We start from the raw sequence: 22,850 nt of genomic DNA, 5'->3' as shown, positions 1-22,850 counted from the left end.
TTGTAATAACGATGAAGCTTCATCTTGTGTCACTACAGAGTGCTTAAATGTCAGTAGTCCATATCAAAGCTCAAATGTTGCTCCCAATGATCTAAATTCCGAGTTATGTATCTCTGCGTGTCTCATGAAGCACCTTCTTTCAACCTGTTAACAATGAGACTGAGACTGAGGAAGATCAAGTAGAAAATTTAATAGAGATAGAACCTAAAGCACTGATAGGAAATGAGTCCTTAAGTTATTGGGAGGGTTCGTAGCGTTTAAATCTAGAAATAAGTATATATCATTAGGCTCAGCTGATGTAGATGAAAGAGACGAGGACTGGATATCAATAATGTAAAGAGAAAGGTATTACAAAGGCCGCCTAATCCTTTTAGAAAAAAATCTATACGCAATGGAAGATTTATTCAAAATTTTCCATGGTGATGCTCTAAAACCAGGAGTCGGAGTAGTTTCAAATCTTACTGACATATTCAAGGCCGCCAATATTGATGTTCCGGAGGAGATCATGAGCATTTTTATTAGATGTGGTCTTCATCTTAGAATAAAAATATTAAACTCTAAGAAGGAAGAATTTCGTAGCAAAGGTGTGAAAAAGATAAAAAATGTTGTTCAGTAATATTGAAAATTAATTTGATTGAAATGAGAGACACAATGCAGAAATCCTATAGAAAAGGTATAATTAGATGAAAACAAATTGTTGAGTAATGTTGAAAAATCGCTTGATTGAAACGAGAGAGAGAGAGAGAGAGAGGGAGAGAGAGAGAGCGAGAGAGAGAGAGAGTTAACTGCAATGAGATTTCCAATGAAATGTTAGGAATAAAGCTTATAGCATGCGTAAGTTTTTATTTCCATTGTTATTATATTCCTTATCATATGTATTTGTATTTTGGAAATATAGCCATAAAGACATTAATATTAGCCTACTTTCTTAAATGCAATGTTAGGAATCCAAAAAGAGGCATGAACAATAAGGCTGGTGGTCAAGATCATAGCTACAGGGCAGCGTCACATATACACTCAGAAGTCTCCAGGTGACGTCACAGAGCACAGCTGAGCTCCCGGCACCATGCGCGGTAACTCACCTTATCTTATTCCATCTTGGTAAAGACATTATATGTCTGGCATGGGTGACGTGTTGAACTACGGGACGACTATGGCGAAAGCAGAATTTCGATAGTCTCACCCCAAAACTCGATTTTCTACTGAAAGCACGGCCTTGAAGGTATAATGAAAATGTAGCATAGTATACATTACTACCAGGTTGTGCCTCAGTATTTGAATTTTCAATTTGTTTTGCTATATATATTTGTTGGTGATGAAATAACCACCTAGGACCTGTTGTTTAATTCTCGACAGAACATGAGTGACACATTGCGTGACTTCTCTGACAGCAACCATAGAATTAGAACTGAAAATGAGGGGTAAAATAAACACAATTTCTAACCGTATTTTTATTTATCCGTTTTTTATGGTGGGGCTTTGAGTATCTGTCAGTAGGATCGGGCCTCAAATACTCAGCTTTACAATAGGTAGGTACTACACGAGTCACAATGAATACTGAACAAGAACGCTGAATATGAGAGCTGAATTCTTAAAATGAGTCTTGAGCCTTAACACCGGGCTTTTTATTCTTTCTTTCTTTACCTGACATAGTACGAGTAGGGAGAATAAGAAACTGGTAGTAGATCAGAAAATTTAGCAGGTTTTTCTCACGCAACTAGAGAGAGACCCAGAGGATTAGGAAAACTGAAGCTACTAATCCTGTAAGACTCTATTTCACGTAGATAGAGCACCCCTCGATGATCCCTTCCTCGACATGTTTGAGTTAGGTACTTCGTTTAGGGATCAATTAGGCGATCTTTGATAAGTATAGTAGAGTTCATCCTCCGTCAAATAATCTTTCAATAATTCATCCTAAATCAGAGAACTTATCAGAAACTCGTCTTGGGCTATAGAATCTTTCAATGAGGGTTTCTGAATAATAAAAATCCTCCGGATTCAGTTAGAATAATTCTTTGATCACTCACTCTACCTGTATCAGGTAAAGGGAACCCAAGCCAGAGGACCCTCAAGAATAAAAATTCTGGGAGTTTGTTTAGAGTCAAAGATATCACCACAAATGTTTTTCGAATCATAAACTTGTTTGAATTCATATTAAATATGAGAGCTTTATAAACTTTGTATGAAGCAAATCAACATTTCATTAGAGACTCGTCCTGTCCTGCATCCAGAAACTCATAGAAGACAGACTCGTTTCGAGTTAAGGACTCCTTACGAACTCTATAGGAATTCTTCAGGAATGAAAGAATCCTCCGGAGAGTCGTTACGACGCGGAGAATCTTTTAAGGAACGTGTCCTTCGTCAGGTAATATTCCTTAAAGAGCTAATACTGAGTTTGCAAATGTTTTAGGACATCTTTCTCATCCTAAACACCTTCGTAGTCGTAGCCAGATTGAAGCTATCGGATGTTTGCTTTGACAGAATTCCTTCAGGCACCTACTATGGAAAAAATAAGAGGCAAAGAAATCCCCAATAAATATCAAATAACATAAATAACAAAGTTGCTAAAATAATAGTACGAAAATGTTCTTAACCTATCCTGTTTTTCCATAATTCTTGAACAACTGTTTGGCTCAAGAATAATTTCAGTCTGTTCGCATTTCTAAAGGTCTCGAAGGAGAATTAAACTCAAAAGTTTTAATTAATCAAAGTGAAAACCTATCATAATTCTATTGGCGGTAAGCTCATCCTTTTCTAATGTTGCCTGGGTCTTTGACTACCTATTGACTAACCTATTCATTTCAGAAAAATACTGATGATTTCGTTCCTGAACAAGATAAACTTCAGAAGAAGTCAGCGAAAACAAGACTTCCATTTATTTTATTTATAAAGAATTTAAGACTCAATCCCTGTTTGAATTTCACTTCCGTTCAGGCAAGGATAACCTAGAAAGGATAGTCTGGAGAGATTTTACTCTGTTGATGGGGACTGAGGCAGAGGAACACCCTGCTGTCTCCAACACTTACTGCCACGAAGAGACGACCCACCCACCATCCTCTGAGGTGGAAAAAAGAAAACTGGCATTCAGCGTCTCATGACGAACGCTAACGTACGTCTGGCAGCCTAGATACGTTAGGTTATCAGCCTAAAAGATATTAATGATAATAAAAAAGAGGCTGGGGTTGTTGGGGAAGAACAACGAGTGATAAATGAGATTATCCCGAACAAGCCACCACTACTGGGAAAGGTATTAACTGACCTGTAGGAAAATGTAGTACTGAAAACAGACGACGTGAAAATTAATAGAAGAGGAACTGTTGAAGGAGTAGGAAGCAATTCTTACACATAAATACTACGGTTCTAGGAAGTTATGTACAACGTAGAGAAACTAATGCTCTTATTCATAAAAAAAGTCATCATACAATGGCTCCATTTTTTCGATTATTTGGTCACTATAGAAAATCTTCAAATGGAAAAATAATTTTCTTTCACAAAAATACCATTACAATAATGAAGACAATGACAAAAACGTTATGGTACATCAAGGAGAAATCGAGGTTTATATATAAAAATCAACAACTATTTACATTACACAAGTCCAGCTGAACAAGGATCAGTCCAACGGGCGCACAATTTCGCTCGTACGAACGATTTTTTTTAAAGAAAGACTTTATGATCGAATGCCTATGTTAAAGACACTCACAAACCTTTTGGGGATTCACACATCTACGACAGCGCATGTGCAGTTTGGATTGGGTCTGCAACACCACAACTCTTCATACTTAACAAGAAAAATTTTCGAATATCTCAATGGTTACGATGTCTTCTGACAACGGTTGCTGTAATACATTTCCCTAGATATGTTTCTGATGCAAATAGCTAATATTGTCAGTTGCAGAAAACTCCTTTCACAGCAGATTATTTCAACCAAGAAATATCAAAGCAGTAATTTTGCTTAGGTAATTATCAACATTTGTTAAAAATCCCTATTATTACTGTTGGATGAAGAAAATGAAAGATTTTAGAATGATTCAAACACCAAAATATAATAGACTCAATATCCGACCAGTGACTGAACATCCGCGAAAACCTCGAATGCGCGACAGTTCCAAACGTGCGTCGTCGCCTTGCCAGCAAGCCGCCGTCGCAGCTTCCAGCATCGCTGGAATTCTGTTTTGGATCGATAACCTCCCTGACATGAGCTGGTTGCTTGTGAAAGTGCCGTGGTAGATGCATGGATGCGTGTACCCCTACATGGTATGGGCAGGCCCCCCACGTGGTAGCAGTAGCCTACCCAGGGCCACGATGCCACAGTTTTAATTTCCTGGCGACGCCCGCGGCCAGGTGCTCCCTTACACCTCCGGCTAACGCCCACGACACATCTCTTTCTGGGAACGGCAGCAGTTCTTCTGAATGTAGCGATGGCCGCAGTACCTGAAGCCGTAAGACCTCAAGAACTCCCTGCATGTGAGGCTGCCAGCGATGTTGGCTATGCGGTCCTCGCATTCACCGTCTGCAAAGGAAATACACCAGTGAAACTGCGCAGCCCAAGCTTAACCTGACCTACAAACTGATTATGTGCCATTCACATCCAAAGATTTGATTGACATCAATCACAAAACAAAGTGAAAATAACTGCGTGATTATCACGCTGGATTAATTATCACGCACACAGAAAGGCTAAACTGCCATAAATGTTGTAAAATCACGACAGAACAAGCAATGTGTCAGTGATCAGAAGCTGAAACAATTAAGATTATAGCTAGTTTTTTTTTAACTCCTTTTACATTGGAGAACTGTCTTGTATTTCTGCAGAGGATTGCAACAGAGAGGTCTTAAGGTAAGTTTACACTAGGCTTCACCCCACCCTGGATGCTTAAGACTCGTCACCAACTCCTCCCGAATTCTTGTTAGCCCCGCCTATTGGAGTGCTCATTAGGGTGAGTTAGTGGTGTGGCATGACTTTTGATGAGCAGACCAGTATGAAGGGGCCAATAAGAATTGGGGGGGAGTTGGTGATGAGTCTTATGCATGCAGCGTGGGATGAAGCCTAGTGTAAACTAACCTTAACGTTGTTTACAAAACAAGCTGTTAGCCACATCGGCCTACCTGATGGTTTGACTGGATCTTTCAAGTTTTTCTTTAAATCTTTTGGTGGTGAAGGTGTTGTAGTCGTTGTTGTGGTTGCTGTTGTCGTCGTGGTGGCGGTGGTGGTGGTTGAACTTGTAGTGGTTGATGTTGTGGTTGTGGTTGTGGTTGGTTTGGAGGAACTGGTTGTGTTTGGGTCCCATCGGTTTCTGTTCCATTTGTTCCACCAGGAAGACCTGAATGAGCAAGTGAGCCAATGAATGTAATGATTACTGGGATCTGGATTTGAACTGATAAATGCTGATAGATGCCTTTCTTGGAGCTTGAAGCTATATCACTTTGCCATAGATTACAGGGATTTTTAATGCTAAAATAGTCCATTTTAAAATGATAAAGCTAAACAGATCGCAACGTTAGCTTTTATGAAAGTTAACTGCTCTGTAAATTAAGTTATTTGATGACCTGTATTAAATAAATTTACTTATTTAATGTTCAAATTGAGCAAATCAAATGTTATGAATGCTTCAGTTAATGAATTTAGTCAATAACAATTAATTTTTTCTCATGGAATAATACAGTTCCATGTTATATTCCTCAACTATATATGTCATTTTTCGGCTTGTATGTATTTCTGTGTGAATAAGAACCTTGAATGAGCACCCACAATATAACCCAGACATTGAGGAGTCAAGTTAGTGCAAGGCCAGAAACCCTAAAAGTCTGCATTTCCTTTTTCCTCTACTCTTAACGAGTTTCTAGTCTTTTCCTCTAACTCCTCCATGCAAGCTGTTCTAACATTAATTGACTGCGGTCATGTGACACTTGTGTGACACTCCATTTCCTCTCTTTCTGTCACAGAATTGCAGACTGGGGTCCTTCTACTCACCTACAAACATCAGGTAGGCCTACTAACCTGGTCGTTGATGTCGTTGTTGTTGACGGGACGGTGTATGGTTCTGGCGTGGTGGAGGATGGAGGGTCGGTGTATACAGGCTTGATCTGTGTAGATTCGAACAAGTACTGGTCTCCAGATCTGAAACGACGCATCAGGAATTCTGTCAGCTTACTACCTTTGGACTTCTATGGACGGATTGCTTGGAACATGCAGAGGAACAGAACATTTTTAAGAGGACTGGTAAAGCGCCATTAACTGTTAAGGAGTTTGGATTTAACTTAAAAACAAGGGGAGTCTTTAGGTACTCTGATCATTAATGACTAAATTTGGTATGTAACAGCTTTGATGAAAACACCCAATGCTAAGATGCTGCTTTATTCATGTACAGTAAGTCTCATTTAACACAACTAGTAGCCCATTTATCCCAACTGTACTTTTCATTTTTATCTTTCACACCACACACACACACAGTTTCTAAGCAAATATTGGCTCAGAAATGCCCACACTGTCCCTTTATCTTCTGCAACAAGCTTTTAATTCAATAAGTTCTTGAGTTCCTTTCGACCCTTACTGCTCACGCTTTCTCTTACTCTTACATTTGTCATCTTCGCCTGTCGTTTCCAAAGCCTACACAGGACAGCCGCTGCCTATCATTTTTTCTAACATTTATTTCACAAGAGTCACCCCACTACTCTTCTCGTCCTACTATCAACACCATGCCTATGACCGAAACCTATCAGTGGTCCGTTTTCATACCTGTGGATATCAAAGTCAGCGATGGTGTTTCCATTGTCATAGATGCAGCGCCCGTTGCTGCAAATCTTCCCATTGCCACAGTCAGACCCTTCTGCAGCTGGTCTGTAAGAGACGCAATAACCGCTGGAGGAGTCGAAGCAGAAGAGCTGAGCGCAGACTCTGTCGTCTTTCTGTTGTGGAAAAATGAATGATGTCATCGCTGTTACCTTTGAAAATAGCTTTCAGAACAAAACATTTGGTCACGACGTGTCGTTATTTGAAAAATCAAAGTAAATGTACTGCAAGCACGTCTTTAAAGCAGAAATACAGACAATTAATGCGGTTAAAAGTTGGAATTACAAATGACTTACGAAGCAAGCAGAAGTTCCTCTGTCTTTCCTGCACTGAGCATCGAGCGTAAGGAGTTTCCCAGGGAGTACTCTTGGAAGGGATTCATCCTCGTGGGGTAGATTGTAAAGGCAGGTGGCTGTGTCACCGCTGCAGAGCAATGGAAGTGTTAGGAATGGAAAAGGCCATTTTGATTTTCAGCAGTTAGCCTGAATTCCCTACGTTATTTAGTAGCAGGATTCATAATACTGTTTCATCTTTCAAGTTATGAGAGACCTATTCTGTGGTGATATACTGCGGTCTGCAGGCCATCAGCTGAGCGTGATACCTATATTCAAGGCCAATACAGTAGAGGTCAGACGGAGAAGAGATTATCGGTGACTCACCTTCCAGAGTGGGCCACAATTCACCCCACGCCGACACAACATTCCCACCTGACCCTTTTAAGTGACCTGTGGCCGACAACCACAACTTAGGGTCTTTCTGGAGATGTGGCCCACGAAATTTGTCTCGACCGTTTCTCTCCGACTGACCTATACTATATTGGCCTTGCCTATATTAAATGTATTTTTTCCGGATTACGAGATTCAAATCGTGCCGGAGATGGTAGTGAACTATTGTGAATGAATAGCAGAAACTTTTGTGAGAGAGAAAACGAAAAACAACCGGGTCTTACTTGAGGAAATGGTGGAACTGCTCCACTGAACACGACGACCAGCGGAACCCTTTCTCTGTGTGCCTGAGGTCACTCATGATGTAGCCGTCTTCCCATCGGCATCGACGGGCACCGGGTCCTCCGAGATAGTTTGGGGGAGGGGATCCATCATGGACAGCACCGAGACTGTTGGAATTTTAGAAAGACGTGAAGAAACTCTTGCGGATGAGACTAAGGATAATTGAACTTCATTGCATAGTACCGTGAACTGATTTCCCTGCAATTTATATATGGTAACTAACTCCATCTACAATGGCACGGATTTAGAACTGAAAATCTGATTGATACTATACATCTTACTTACAGCCTAAGTCTTGTATATCAGTGTTAGAAAACAACCAAGCCCACTACAAATTTGGAAAAAGAAATTTCAAAGACATATTTTGGTAACAGTTGTGTTACAGTAAAATTTAACAACTCAAATTACCAGAGTATTTATACTCTGACAACGTTTTGTGCACGGAAGACATCATTTGAGAAATTCAACAAATTATTACATAAATTTTTTGAGTTCAATCTTGAAAGGCAGAGTTCAGGATCGTAAACACAGAGCAAAAGCTAAGGTCTAGAGCAACTCATTTTCTTAGTGTCAATAACGATACATTCTTTTTTTTACCCTTTATTACCCCCTTAACAGTGATGGTAACCTTTACGGGCTGGTCTATGAGCAAGAGCCCGTGCTGACACAAGGCCAGCTTAATCTTCAACAACTTGGTAGCCTACAGGTTTGCCTAGCATAGGTCTACTTTCTGTCATTTATACTTTTATTTTTATTTTTTTGGTCAGCTGCCTTTCCCTTCATCTTTCCCTCGTGCGGTCATTCAATACTTTACCGTCATGGAAAACGGTCATAAAGCAGGAAACCGAACGGCAAAATGGAGAGTGACTGAATACTTACAGGTGACCGACTTCGTGAGCGGCGACGATGATGCCAGAGAATCCGCCGGTGTCCTCGACGATGGCCACAGAGTTCACCTTCTGGAGGCGCTTGTTGACGACGCATGCGCCGCCCACGTATGCGAAGCCTACGAGAACGGAAGGAATGGTGTGATCGGTCTTGTACATAGTATAGTATATCGAAAAGACAGTTTCGTGACGTGACTGCTCATTCATATGGATGAAAATTGAGATTTAATCATTTCCATGGCGAGAGGTTTATCCGTTATTGTGCACTGATGTTTAATCTTGTAATTTTATTAAAAAAAAAGTTTATTGAAACTATCTCTCTGCATTAAATCTTATTGCTCGTGTCTTGAAAGTTTCATTTGATTCACAAATCACGGGCAATTTAATACTAGTTGAAGGTAACTGAGTCATTGGAAGAAGTGTCATTTGACTGACTTAAAACTTCACTGGGAGGAAAAGTTTTTCTTAATCTATATTTACAGAGATTAGCGCGTTTTTAAAGTTATTGTGAACTCAAAGTAATTACGTTTAAAAAACTAGATTAATAGAAAGGAAGGATATTTAAGAACACAGAGAAATGAAGGGCAATGCTATGTCTATCTGAGCCAGTAATTTAGACGAAAGTAGGAAAACACGAATGTTCTTAATGATCTGTTCTTTAAAAACAAATTTTTATGGAATGACAGGAAACATCATGAAGAAGAGTTGTTTGGAATTATTTACAGATTTGGTGTAGCGTCTGTCTGCGTAAAAATCATATACTGTATATATACATATATTTATGTATATATATATATATATATATATATATATATATATATATATATAATACATAAGTATATAATGCGTGTGTAATTCGTTTAGCCTTACATATTATATATCAAATGGATATATAATACAAATTTAGAATTTCATATATATATATATCATATATATATATATATATATATATATATATATATATATATATATATATGATACGTAGCATATATTGAGTGGATGTATAATATAATGTATAACATCGAATTTTATATATATATATATATATATATATATATATATATATATGTAAAATTCGATGTTATACATTATATTATGCATCCACTCAATATATGCTACGTACCATTGAGTGAATGTACACTAGGAATCCTAAGAAAGCAAATTCATGTATCTTTAATAAACTGCAGTCACTGTCAAAAAAAGAAAAAAAAAAGGACGAAACTCATAAATAACTGAAATAGCCCAGTAATCTAATGTGAAGAAATTAATTACAGCATTCAATAACAATATCATTTGAGCTTTATCCAAACTGAAGAAAAGTAAGCAATCAATTCTGAAGACACACGGACATTCACATAATTCTTATTAGAAAATAGGTTACTTATTTCTTTACAAAAAAACAGCTAAACTTAACTAAACCCACGAAGATGTGAGAGGAAGCGGAAGCGATGCAATTAGGGCGACGTTATGACCAAGCAATCATGCCCCTCCCAACCCCCACCCCCACCTTGCCCCAAAATGGAAATAGACCCCATGCAAAGTAATAAATCATACGTCGAAACGACTTTTCATTTGCCTTTGCGAATTGAAAGCAAGGTAAAAAAAACCTCCAACCCCCCAAAAAAAGAGGAAAAATGGAACCTAAGGATTATGAATCTATATGCCCAAAATATATGGCACTTCCTTGTCCAAAACAAACGCGGCAAATGAAAAGTCTATTCGCACATACATCTATTCATGCTTGATCAAGAAACAGAAATAAGCCGAAAGAAGATGAAAACGTCAAAAAAAACAAAAAGTAATACAGAAGACATCGGTTACACGAACGGAAATGCAGGAGAAAAGGTAGATGGACACAGGGATAATAATATTAAGAAAACAAGTGACAGAGAAACAAATCTTTGGTTTATTCACACAGCTGCAGCCACACACGAGCGCCTATCAAATGGTATTATTGCCTGATCGTCTATCATGATAAGAGATCTTAATCAGAGACTGATGATGGTAAAATTAGAGGAGCAACATTCTACTCACCAAACCTAACCTACCTAACCTGTAGGAATGATAGAGATGGTGACCAATGAAAACTTATTTCTTTTCGCTTAATCGGGGAGTAAGCCTACAACTACTTTGTCGTTGTTTTTCTTATTGAGGGGGTAGGAAAGGTCTATGGAGGAGCCTCAAAAGGTCTAGAAAAGGTGTTTCGCGTTGATTTAAGGATACAGGAATTTTAGGATTGGATATTTATGATTTGTTTATTAGAATGGAAATGTAAACAAATAAACAATATGCAAGGTAAAAAATACAGAAAAATGTGATCTGATAAAAGAAAGTGTATTTATCTTAATTTTCATCAGTGAAACAAGGCTCTATTTGACCGCAGATTTTATCATGTTTAAGTTAAAAGTTAGGAAAATAATGTTTACAACTTATGCGTGAAGGGAGAATTTTGCACATGTATGAATAAGCTGGAGGTCGGATCACGCCTTGTTTTAATTGCAGTGAACTGGTGTTGGAATTTGGGTATTTTCAAACCAATGATCGAAATCTAATATCAGTTCCTTAAATACGTGGATTGCTTCAGTGGTTAATGAACTGCTTTGTGTTTTGATCAATGAAGGAAAATGTTTCTTTAAAAGATTCACGACTGTACTGGTCTTCGAGCCAGGAAATGATGATGCATAAATATGCTCTGATGCAGTTTATTCCTTAATCTTGTTAAATTTTCATTTAACAAATACTTTCTTTTTTCATTTCATAAGGACACCTTATTAAGGTTCATACCAATTTTATGAAACTCGTTTAATAATTAACTTCACTACGATAACATTCTGCTCTATAGATGCCACGTTCTACAAATGTGAAGAATAAGATAGATAATGTTCTTTTACAGTATATGCAACGAAAGTCCGATTTCAAAACTCAGTTATGATGTAGGAAAAATTCACTTAAAAAAGCTACTCCTTCCACATAATCCTCTACACAGAATATATCTAAATCTATGGAGTAAGAACTAATAAGTCTAATAGATTAAATGCAAAAACGTTAAAAGTAGCTTCTGAAACAACTAGATTGCATCTGATCATATTAGAAAAGCAAACTGATAACAAGACGACTGGAACACACGCGCGCACACACACACACTTCCAATGAAGAAGAAGCAGAAGAAGAAGAAGAAGAAGTATCGTTAACTGGACAGAAGACGAGTCGCCTTACCTTGCTTCATCAGCTGCAGGAAGGTCGAGAGACAGAGAGGCCAAGATTATTTATGAGGAACCATTAGGAAAAATGATATTTTTAGACAAATGGGGTTTCCATTCGTCAAATTTACTTCTTGTCAGATAAGTTTATAGTCCACCACTTCAGCATTTAAGTCGAAGTTGGAGTTACGTATATCTCTATAGTCATTTATGTCTACTCAAATAACATAGACTGTGTAGTCTCAAGTACTGACGTGGTCTAGTTTGAAAAGTTCCAAGTACAAAGCAAATGAAACAAAGATTTTTTGACATTATTTATGTCTTGTAGCATCATCCAAGTCTTGTCTTGTCATGTCACCGTCAGGGGAAAGTGCAGTGGGTAACGACTAATGAAAATCGTATTTTATTGTCAAAAAGTTTTGCCGGATTGTCTCACCCGTCTCGTTTCCTGGATAAGGCGAGATAATCTCGTTCAGTCATGCATTCCATACAAAACCATAAGATACAGAAGCGATTCAAGTCTTAAGGAAGGCCAAAGTAGATTCATGACAAAAGTCCAGTCAAAAGAAATCAAATCCCAGCACAGGATTACCAAGAAGTCCACACTGAAAGTTGCAATAGTCATTAATACTACCAGTGGAAATGTCGTGAAAAGTGCAATTAAGAAATGAAAAAAAAGTCCCATTTAAAAGTGAATTCCAGAAAGTCCATACAGGGTCCCACACACGAATGAAATTTAATAGGTCTAAAGAGTCCCATCCGGTAAAAAAAAAAAAGGTATCAGGGAGTCCAAAAAAAATAGTCCAGAAGTAAAAGATAAGCCCAAAGACTTGAGCCGCTCCAGCTGAAAGTTCTGCAACAAGCAAACAAACACATTTTAAATGAATGAATCCCAAGGGAAAAAGCAGCTTCAAGTTTGGGCACAGAATTCTTTGGAGGACGACCCTTATCGTATCGTGTCTTCGTGAAAGGTCAGCCAGTGTCCGTGAGTAAGTGATCTAAATGCGAAATGAAAATGAATGTTTTCATTTCAAGGTGAAAGTGATAGGATGTTGCAAGTATCTTTTATTTGTAGGGTCGAGGAATAGCGATGCATTGAAGATCAGGTGTAATTATGCATGTAATTGGTTGTTTTTACAAAAATGTGCAAATTCAAGTGACATGAAAACAATTACAAATGCAGTGAATAAAAAAAACATCCTTGTTATGAACTAAGAGCAAAGAAATACAAATATTTTACAATTGCATTGATGAGTGTTTAACAGTGACTTATCTAGTGATTTTATATAACTGTTTTGAGGTGATATCAGATATCAGTGCTTGGTGTGATCATGAACACTAAACAGTGCATGGATTATAATCAGTCCATTGTCACCATCTACTGTGCTGGTAATAGCTTGAGGTCTACAATCCTTTAAGAGCAAAAACTACGGTTCAGTTCATAAATGAATTTAATATCAAATACACAATTAAACATCTACTGTATTCTTTATCAACGAATCATCAGATCCGAAACAACTTGGTGCAATTTGGTGAGGAGATTCAAAATGATTGTAGTACCGAGAAAAATCTAGTTCTCTTACGTCTATGGAATAACTGACGTCTATGACGGCCCGAATGAATCTGTTACTGAGATCTGAAAACCTTGAAGCGTCACGTTTCTTTAAACTGGAATCCAAGAGAGCTGTCTAGGAGTTAGGAAGCGTCTGTTTTTTCCGAGTGATTTCTCTTCAGTGACTCTGATTTTCAGACGAATAGTAACAGATTCATTGTAAGACCTTTCATGATATCTCTCTCAAGTGCTTGTGGGTCAAATGTCTCTTTTGAGGAACCTACCTGCGGTCCCCCTGTTGCAAACCCCCCCACTGAACGCTCGTCTACACATGTCTAATCTGCAATGAAAAAGTCAAGTTCATTCACATGATCCAGATGAATCTCAGTTTTGGTGACGTCATGATGTGTTTAGTAACGTCACAAAGGCGATGACGTCATGGATGTGGGTGGTTGGGTTGTCGTCACTTCTCTGCTTTGATCATCGACGTCAAGACTGAGGAGGGCAAAGGCTGTTAGGGGGAAAAAATGGGCATCTTGTGTTGGGTACAAAACAGGAATTAATGTATCAGTACATCGATTTAGTTCTTAAAGCCCAAACACCAGCCAGTAGCTTTCCATTCTGTTAACTCCCCCACCGAAAAAAAAAAAAAAAAAGCGTATAGGTTAAACGTGTGGGGAACTTCGGTGTTTCACAAAGATAATCTGTTGGTGCGAGAGAGTCTGGCGTCCACATATAGTAGGTTTCTTTCTAGTCTTGTTGGGAGACTTACCTGAGTTATGTATTGTGACCTCCACCCTCTCGGCATCTGGTACGCTTAGTTCGTACCTTTCATTTCATCTTTGGCATTCTACATTCTACAAGACAGAGAGCTAATTATCTACGGTATGTATTTCCTGAATGTATGATCCACCACCATTGCTGTTTGTAAGAGATCATTAAACGGTGAAATGTATGGATGTATTTGTGAACGAGACAATGAAAAACTTGGGTACGGATCATTCCCTCTGAAAGCAGCCACGTACCAGCCGTTCCCGTCGTGCACCTTCCGCTCTTACGGCGTCGACACAGGTCGTACCTGGATAGGGTAGTTCGAGGAGGGATAAACAGATTGAGATGAGAACAGAGGAGATGGCAGTTTGGGACAGGTGGCTCAGCATTTCATTTGAGGAGGGGAAAAGAATGGAAACAGAGCTTGGCTTGTTGGAAGACTTCATCAAGAGAGCAACGTGTCCGCCCGTGAGTGACCTCGGCTATGACGGACGGGTCGTCATGACTGAAACGCTTCTTCTTTCTGATGAGTGAAGCTCATAGCAATAAGGAATTTCGAGGGAGCTCTCGAAAAAAAGAGACGGTTTGAGGAAATACGTTGCTCAGTTGATAAAACCTATGTTTTTTTTTTTTCTGGAAGTCAACTTTTAATGTCGAAATTATTTCATAAATGGCAAAAAAAAAAAAAAAAAAAAAGAGAAACATTTTGGACTGCCGTTTAAAACAAAAAAGTCAAGAATAATTTCTTTAGTCTTGTTTGTTGCAATGACGTGCTTCTAAGCATGACAGGAAAGGACAAATAACCAATGATCCAGAGAAGAAACGGTAAGTTAATTCTTTAGTTCTCAACTACTCACTGTCGTCCGCGAGTGTTCTACTGACCGTGGCACTCTGCTGTATCTAAAGGAAAGTCCTTGTGGGGTGAAAGAGAGAGAGAGAGAGAGCATCGGACTTTTCAGGTCAGTTGCCTCTCTCATCACCTTTTGCTCTGTCTTTGTTTGTCTGACTGTGAAAAAAGATTGGCCCAATGCTGCTGCTAGTCATTTCAACTCGCCAGACTATTGTAGAATAATACTCGGGGGAGGGGGAGGGGGGGGGGGAGGGGAAACTGGCCAGGTCTATCTCGAGGGCCACTTTCTGCCAAGACAGACTACTAAAGCTACAAAAATCAAAGGTCCGCAGGGCTGTTTTCCAATGAACCGCAATCCCTGCGCGACGCCAGATAAAGGCAACAAATAGTGGATACGACGGCTGGTGTCTCATCCAAGTATGAGTCAGGGTCACTGATCCTCACTCAGAGACACATCTGCCACGAGGAGATTGCTTGGAGGCAGAAAAGACGGCATTCCGGTCTCTGCTGCTTTCTTCCTTTCTGAGAATCCACATCTACTCTATTTTACTCTCACTGCTGCATAGTTGATTACATATATATATGAACATACAAAAGATGCTTTGGATCTAAGAACCAACTTCGAAACAATATTTTTTTCTATTTTTCTTTTTTACAAAACTAAGTAATTTATTGATCTCAATCAAATTCTAGAACATTTCTCAAAGCAAAGAATTACAGATCGGTTTTTATAGTCTTCTTAAAACATGGTCACCGTCAGTTAAATCACATTGCAGAAAGAGGCCCTGGATTGACTTGGTAAAAAAACTTGTGAACTGCTCTAGACATTCTAGTCAGAATTTATAAAACAATATGAAAGACAGTATCACTTTTTCCAGTTATCTGTATCAAGTATAGCGACAACAGATTCAACGTTTTGCTTAACATATTCGATTGAAGGTTTTACGTGAAAAACTGAATGTTAAATGAAACAAAATGGACATTTCCATCAATAACTACCTCAAATATTCTTCTGTTTAACGAAAGAGAAAACCTTCTGCTAACAATATTTAACAACAGCCAATTTTTCCACAACTTTGAAATCGCTTAAAACGCAACCAAACGGGCGAGGCCTTATATAGGTCTACGTACTTTGTGATGGCGACGGCGATGTCGTAGGTGGGTAAACGCCTTTCCTGGTAGAGGTACTTCCCCATGTCGGTCAGGGCACTCGCCGAGTCGATGGCGTCTCTTCCAACTCTGTTCCTCTCCAGGTAGGGCATGGCGTCACGACTCTGCGTTTCGGGAAGGAGAAAAAAAAAGAAAATAAAAAATTAGGAAATCGCCTTAAAGAGACACATTTCAATGAACCGTGAACAGCTGTCGATTGTTATTCGATTCCTTCCCCGCACCGAGGGTCAGTCAGTCCCGAAGGAGTCTCACGTTCCAAACTTTTTCTCGTCTTTCCACACTTGTCTCTTCCAGGGATCCTGTGCGATATTTCAGGCTTTCGAAATTGACTGTCTAATTCAGGGGTTCTGAATAGGGGTATCCATACCGCTTTGGGGTATGAGAACCACATGCTGCTGCTGGGGGTATGGGACATGATCTCTAGATATCTGAATATATTTGATTTTAATGAGTCAATGTATACATGGGTACATTTTGTAAATAAATAACTACATGAAACTATAAATGCTTTTTGATTTTCTTGTATGCTCTATTCCTAGCTATTCATAACCTCAAGTATGTATTGAATTAAGTATATCAAGTTATATCGTCAACAATCAGGACTTAAGTGGACTTAAGCAAAGGGGTTATGGAACCATATTGGGCAATTGATTGGGGGTCTGGAGTCATCAAAGGGTTAAGAACCCCTGGGTCTAATTCATGATCGGGTTATCGTAAAATGAAGCGTACAGGTGTACCTACATGTGAATGCAATGTCTGCATTCTTGCACCTTGATTACTCAACGTCTGTACCACACCTGTGCGAATGATGAATTCTATTCTTTTTATGATCATTCCGATATCTCATCCACGTTAAATATGTTCTTTTTACCCCATCACATCGGCGGCCATTATTGAAAATGATTCAGGCATGATATATATCAGGAAAAAATTCGAGTAAATATGTCAACATCAAAGGTTATTCATCTTAAAAATACGTTAGTTATGAACTGTGGGCGTTGAATACTCACCCTCGATATGATGATACCAGCAATGGATACCTTGACCCTAGGACCCTTCAGGAGCTTGTATCTAAGGTCAACGCCGTTCCAGAAGGACACGTAATAACTCTTGATCTGGCTGTTATCTTGCCCGTGTAATCTTCGAATTAGAAAGAGATGCAGTGATCAACAGTAATTCAGAACAAGAGACATCGGATGCTAATGAGGGAAAGATCGTCATTGAATACATCGAAGAAGATGATCCACAAATATATATAGAAGTATAACTCAATCATGAAAATATTGAACGTGATGAATATATGAATTAAGAACAAATCCACGAAGGAAAGAGAAACGATAGAGTTCTTCAAGGCCTTTCGACTTCTTGTCCTAAATAAAGGACAAGAAGTCTAAAGGCCTTGCAGAATTCCATCGTTTCTTTCCTTCGCAGATTTCTCTTTATATATATAGTATGTATGCATTATATATATATATATATATATATATATATATATATATATATATATATATATATATATGTAGTATATATATATATATATATATATATATATATATATATATATATATATATATATATATATATATATATATATAACATAACCTAGGGTATATTTTCAGCTGCCTAAAAGACTAAGAAAAAAATTATTATAGATCTGCCTGCAGTTTGAGGGTCCTTCTTACATGAAAAGAGTAATTGCGCTGCAAGCACTATTTTATGGTGAACCAGTTCCAAAGTAAATTCCAGAGTAAAATGATATCTGATATCCAAATAAATTTTATCTTCAAACCATTTTTTTGGCCTGTTTTGCAATCTGTTTCTTAATATGAGCTAAAATTCCGAAAATGATATATTAGACAGACGCTGAGAATGCTCTCAAAATACGGCGCATGGGGGAATCAGCAATGAATGCGGAAATATGTTTTAGAAAAGAGAATCGGGTGAAGATGAAGAACTCACAGGTATCCATCGTAATCCACCAAGACGAGGATCTCTGGGTAGATGATGTAAGGGGCGCTCCTCTTCCTTCGCGGTCTGGCGTCGGCGCTCCGAGCTGGTATGTGGTCTAACTCCATCATGGCTGCGAGAGGAAGAAGAAGAAGAAGTTGCAAAGGAAGTTATTTCACAGAACGCCGAAGTGTGAAACGGGAATGACAAACGGACAGTGATTTTTGACATATCGATCTTGAAAGACATCCTACCCACCCTATGTACAGAGAGATTGATAGATTAAAAGGAGCAGGTGCAGAGAAAACAAGCAGATTCCAGGCACCTGCTCCTTTTAATATGAGGAAAACAGTTACAGTTACTAAAATTACAAGCTTTTGAATATGGTCTAACAAAAGTACATCGAACAGCATATATAAATGTTTAGAAGAAAAAGAAAATACATCTAAACTAAAACACTTGAAACCATGTTATGTTATATCTTCAGCATATTAATTTTTACAATTAAAACTAGAAATGTTGCTAAATAAAAGACCATATCTGCTGCAACTTTCGTTGCAAAGCATAAAGCTAAATATATTCTAGTAAAATCAAAAGACATCGAAACTTACCGGACTACGCCTTTCTAAGATTTTCAGTACTTTCTTCACATATACGAGGACACATACACACGCACACACATATATATATAGAATAAATGAACATAAAGTCAACCTAACCGGCGGGAATGCACCACCTTCTCAGAACACCTGAAAGCTACAAGAGGTGAATGATGGGACGGGGTCATAAATTTTCGGTATATTCCAGTCTAGCCAAACCGAATTCCATACCATCCAGACGATAGTCCTGGAACTCCGCCTTCTCCCCTCCTGTCCAACCTCTTGACACCGAGGCATAAGCCTATAGGCTTTGAAGAGGAGCCTGCTAAGCGGGTATGATTTATTTTCCATAAACAAATTAACGCATTCTTAAGTACAGCTAAACCTGAGAGTTTTTTAGTGGGTGGGTACTGGACTTTTTTTTCCTTTTTATTTAGTCATCGCAATGAAATATCATACGTGTATACTGTACATTTATTTCAGTTTCATGATCAAATAGTTTTACAAATCCTGTCATTTTCAAGTTGTGTTTTAGTTGTATTCAAAATATCTACAAACATTTTGGGCTAAATTACTTAAGTGGGTGGGCGATTTATTTTTGTAGGCGTTTAGTCGCCCACTCAATCACCATGCTACGTTTAGGCCTGTGGAGTGTTATAAAACTTGGAAAGGTGGATTTATATGTCTGAGGCGGATTTTGATAAACGCATTATGCCCTATCTTTGCTTCGGTAATAAATGGTTTGTTCGTGTCTCTACGAAGCATGATACTGAAACTAACATATAACAACTGTTTCAGGCGGAAAAATATTTCTTTGCTAAAAAACGAAGTGGCTCGTACCCTTCACTTCCGACCATGGAGATTGACATTTCATACGAAATCTCTTTCTCTCGAGAACAATCTTCATTGCCATAACGACGGTAACTTTCATCTGAATCAAGATTAGGAACTTACTGTCACCTCTTGAAGAGCTGCTACCTGGAGACGTGGAACTATGAACATGAATGTGACATTCCTCTCTGTATGATTATGGTCGTTACAGGTAACAAGTGCTGATGAGTTAGGAAGGGTTTTAAAAAACAAAGTATGGAAAATGACTCTTAGCTAGGCACACGCAAACAAAGTTATTCACTTTTTTTTAAATAACAACGACAAAGCTTCAGCTTGCGGGTCTATTTTACAACAAGAAGGTAGCTTCCCTCATCAAGCCCACCAGTCGCAAGGCATGGCGGGCAGGAAGAGTCCTACAAACTGAAACGCTCCAAGGAGAAGGAAAGAGTAACAGAGCAACGTCTAAAGAAAGCCTGAGGTCGTCAAGCGAGAGCTCACTTGACAGGCGCGAATGAATGTATAAAATGCTCCAGCAACCTTTCCTTCGCCTTTCCAGAAACCTCGTCTGGAAAGGGCGAAGACGGTACGGGGGGGGGGATGCGATGATGGGAGGGAGGCGGCTTTCACAGAGGTCATTTATCTCATAAGTGAAGCTGAGAGGGAGACTAATCGTTTCCAGGGAGGCTTTGCAACGTCTGTTCGTCTTATGTACGGAAGAAGATTTAGGGGACCGAGTGTGAGCTATTCAAGGAGTGATGAATATGACACTTATCATTTATTCAGAATGACATTTTAACGAGGTCGTTATCTTGCGCCAAATACATTATGCTTAAGTTTCTTAGCTGACAACGCAAAGTCAATAGGCTTAGGCTTCACTTGATTTGCTAACCATTCAATGAAAACAGAAACTTTCTAGTAGTTGTGGATAGGTCCTGGCGTTTGGTGAAAAAATGTTAAGCGCAAACCTGTGCTTTTGCCAGATAGCTAAGAGCTCTCTAATTTTTCAAGGTCTATCTTTTCTTCACTCTTCGGCAGAGACAAGTTAACTCCTTAAAACCGGTAGCCTGATGCGGCGACGGGCAGCCAGTAGGAACTGCCAATCTGCCGCTACTCTGAACTGGACAAACTAGGTTCCCCGTTTCTCCTTCTGCCTAATATCCAACTGACCCTCCTCTTCCCAATCCTCATTCTTTCCTTTTGTTACTGATCATGGGGTATATACAGGTTGGCGGGGAATAGATTACCCCTACACAGGGAAAAATGTTTTCATGTTTTACGGGACTACTAGTCTACTCCAGCAATCGATCGACAGACCTACCAGTCTTCGAGACATAACTGATGGGCTCTCCAGATAAGAAGAAGCATTCCACTGGGGACCTCTGGAGGGACTGAGCGTCTCAAGTTGACCTCCATCCTCAAGGCTAGAAGGAGACACTTTTCGCGAATAAACAAAGAGTAAATAAAAAGTGCACAAAATTCCTTGGAAAGAGTGTTAGTTACAAGGATTTACAAGGATTAGGATGTCCATCCGAGGAGACATCGTGTGCTCACTTATCTCTAAGAGCAGGTTTTACTGTTCTTAATGATTTTGTCTAGCTTTCATTTATACTCTTCCACACTGTTGCTGTTTACAACTTCTGGTGGCAGTTTGTTCCATGTGGTCACATATCTTGTATGCGAAGAAGTTCCCACAATGAGATGTGTTGCATCTCTTCAGCTCTAGTTTCCATCCATTATCTTTTGTCTGGTTTTCGTTTAACGTAAATAGGTTACTGTCTATTTTGTTATTCCTTTCAGCATTTTGAATGTTTCTATTAGTTGTCTTTGCAATAGTCGTGTTTCTAAGCCATACATGTTCAAGCTCTGTAGTCGTCTTTGGTAACCTATTTGCTTAGTGTAGAATGATGCGGCCTTATGCCAGCGCCTTGCTAATGGTGGGTCCAAAGTATTACGAGGAAAAGAGGCCGGTGCAAGCCTCTGGACTCGAAACAACCAACCGAGGCAATCTAAGAGTCAAGTGGGAAATTCACATGACCAAGTTCCTCACAAAAGAGACCAAACCCCTTTTGCATTTCCTAGCTAAGAAAGCGAGACGTTTCTCAGTCGAAAGTAAAGGACTTGAATGGATTTAGTCTCACCGAAGAAGTTCTGTGACAATTCTAAATCATGAATTGAAAAACAGGAAAAAAAATGTGAGGAGAAGATATCTATTGACGCTTAATCACAATTCAGAATAGAATAGTACTATAGAATTTAGGCCAAAGGCTAAATTCTGAGGTCATTCAGCGCTGAAAGGGAAGTTGACGGTAAGATTGAAAAGTGTAACTGGAGGACAAAGCTTGCAGTTGCAGTGGGAAACAATTTTTAGAGAAAGTGGAAAGTCTGATGGAAGAAAGAGAATACGAACGTAGGCACGTAATCACAGCTTAACCTATTTGAAATAGTACTAAGAAGCCGAAGAATGCGGCCAAATATACAGACGCCACAACAAAATGAAGATAAGTCTCAACAGCCGAGGGGTCTTCATTTTCCAAAGGGACATTACTGAAATAAAATGAAAAAAAAAAATCAGCTTCACGAGACCCACTATTCTCCCAACGCAAAACAAGCAAATGACAAGCAAGAGCGGATGCCGTCAGTGACATAGAAACAAATGAAACGCATTTCAGCGATGGTGGAGAATACCAGTGTATTTGCTTCCATTTTCACAGATGCCTATTTGCAAAAGAAATCGCCGCCTACGGTGTTTCCCTTTAACGAGCGACCCGCACGAAGCCACATTCTCCTCGATTGTCTTCACATACCTCCGGGGGAAATCTTTTATCGAGTCTCAGTTTTACATTCCCCCTCTCGAGAAGAAGTTTCTCTCTCTGATACCCAGCTGCCAACAAATTCATTCGAGTGGTTTTCTCCAGTCTCTGGGCAGCAGAAAATGTTGTTGTTGCAAGTTTGCCGAGTATGCTATTTTTGGGGTGTGTGTGTGTCCATTGCAACTCTCAAACGCTGCTAGTTCGGGTTTCTCTTCGTTTCCGCTCATTCTGACAACCGGCCTCGTCGTCCTGCTTTCGATCTCTCGTTTCTCCTTGAACCTGACCGTCATCTCTTGCATTGACCGCAACCTTCATTATTTTTCTCCTGTCCTTCGCTCTCTCTCTCCTGTCTCACCTTCCCCAGGTTCGCCTCTGCTTCATCCATGAGTCATAATAACAGCGGTCGGGGCGATTTTCTGAAACGTGGAGGGAT

The 22,850-nt window shown here is 39.1% G+C and overlaps 1 protein-coding gene across 3 annotated transcripts in view; it reads right to left on the bottom strand.

Annotated features, from left to right (window-relative positions):
- Positions 1–1,436: 1,436 nt before the first annotated feature.
- Positions 1,437–22,850, bottom strand: part of LOC135212775 (A disintegrin and metalloproteinase with thrombospondin motifs like) — a 366,084-nt gene continuing 344,670 nt past the window's right edge. For 2 of the 3 annotated variants that reach the window (XM_064246547.1, XM_064246546.1), the window contains exons 8-18: positions 18,190–18,310; positions 17,241–17,370; positions 16,192–16,334; positions 13,724–13,779; positions 8,680–8,806; positions 7,743–7,907; positions 7,090–7,216; positions 6,740–6,909; positions 6,002–6,121; positions 5,110–5,324; positions 1,437–4,513 (exon numbers count right to left, since the gene is read on the bottom strand). In XM_064246547.1, the coding sequence (XP_064102617.1) occupies positions 4,365–4,513; positions 5,110–5,324; positions 6,002–6,121; positions 6,740–6,909; positions 7,090–7,216; positions 7,743–7,907; positions 8,680–8,806; positions 13,724–13,779; positions 16,192–16,334; positions 17,241–17,370; positions 18,190–18,310 (1,523 nt within the window). In that variant the 3' untranslated portion in view covers positions 1,437–4,364. Of the gene's footprint in view, positions 4,514–5,109; positions 5,325–6,001; positions 6,122–6,739; positions 6,910–7,089; positions 7,217–7,742; positions 7,908–8,679; positions 8,807–13,723; positions 13,780–14,464; positions 14,518–16,191; positions 16,335–17,240; positions 17,371–18,189; positions 18,311–22,850 lie in introns of all 3 variants that reach the window. The other variant, XM_064246548.1, reaches the window with a different exon arrangement.

Source organism: Macrobrachium nipponense, chromosome 41 (genome assembly GCF_015104395.2).
Source record: "Macrobrachium nipponense isolate FS-2020 chromosome 41, ASM1510439v2, whole genome shotgun sequence".
Taxonomy (NCBI): domain Eukaryota; kingdom Metazoa; phylum Arthropoda; class Malacostraca; order Decapoda; family Palaemonidae; genus Macrobrachium; species Macrobrachium nipponense.
This window is presented reverse-complemented; position numbering and strand designations above follow the sequence as displayed.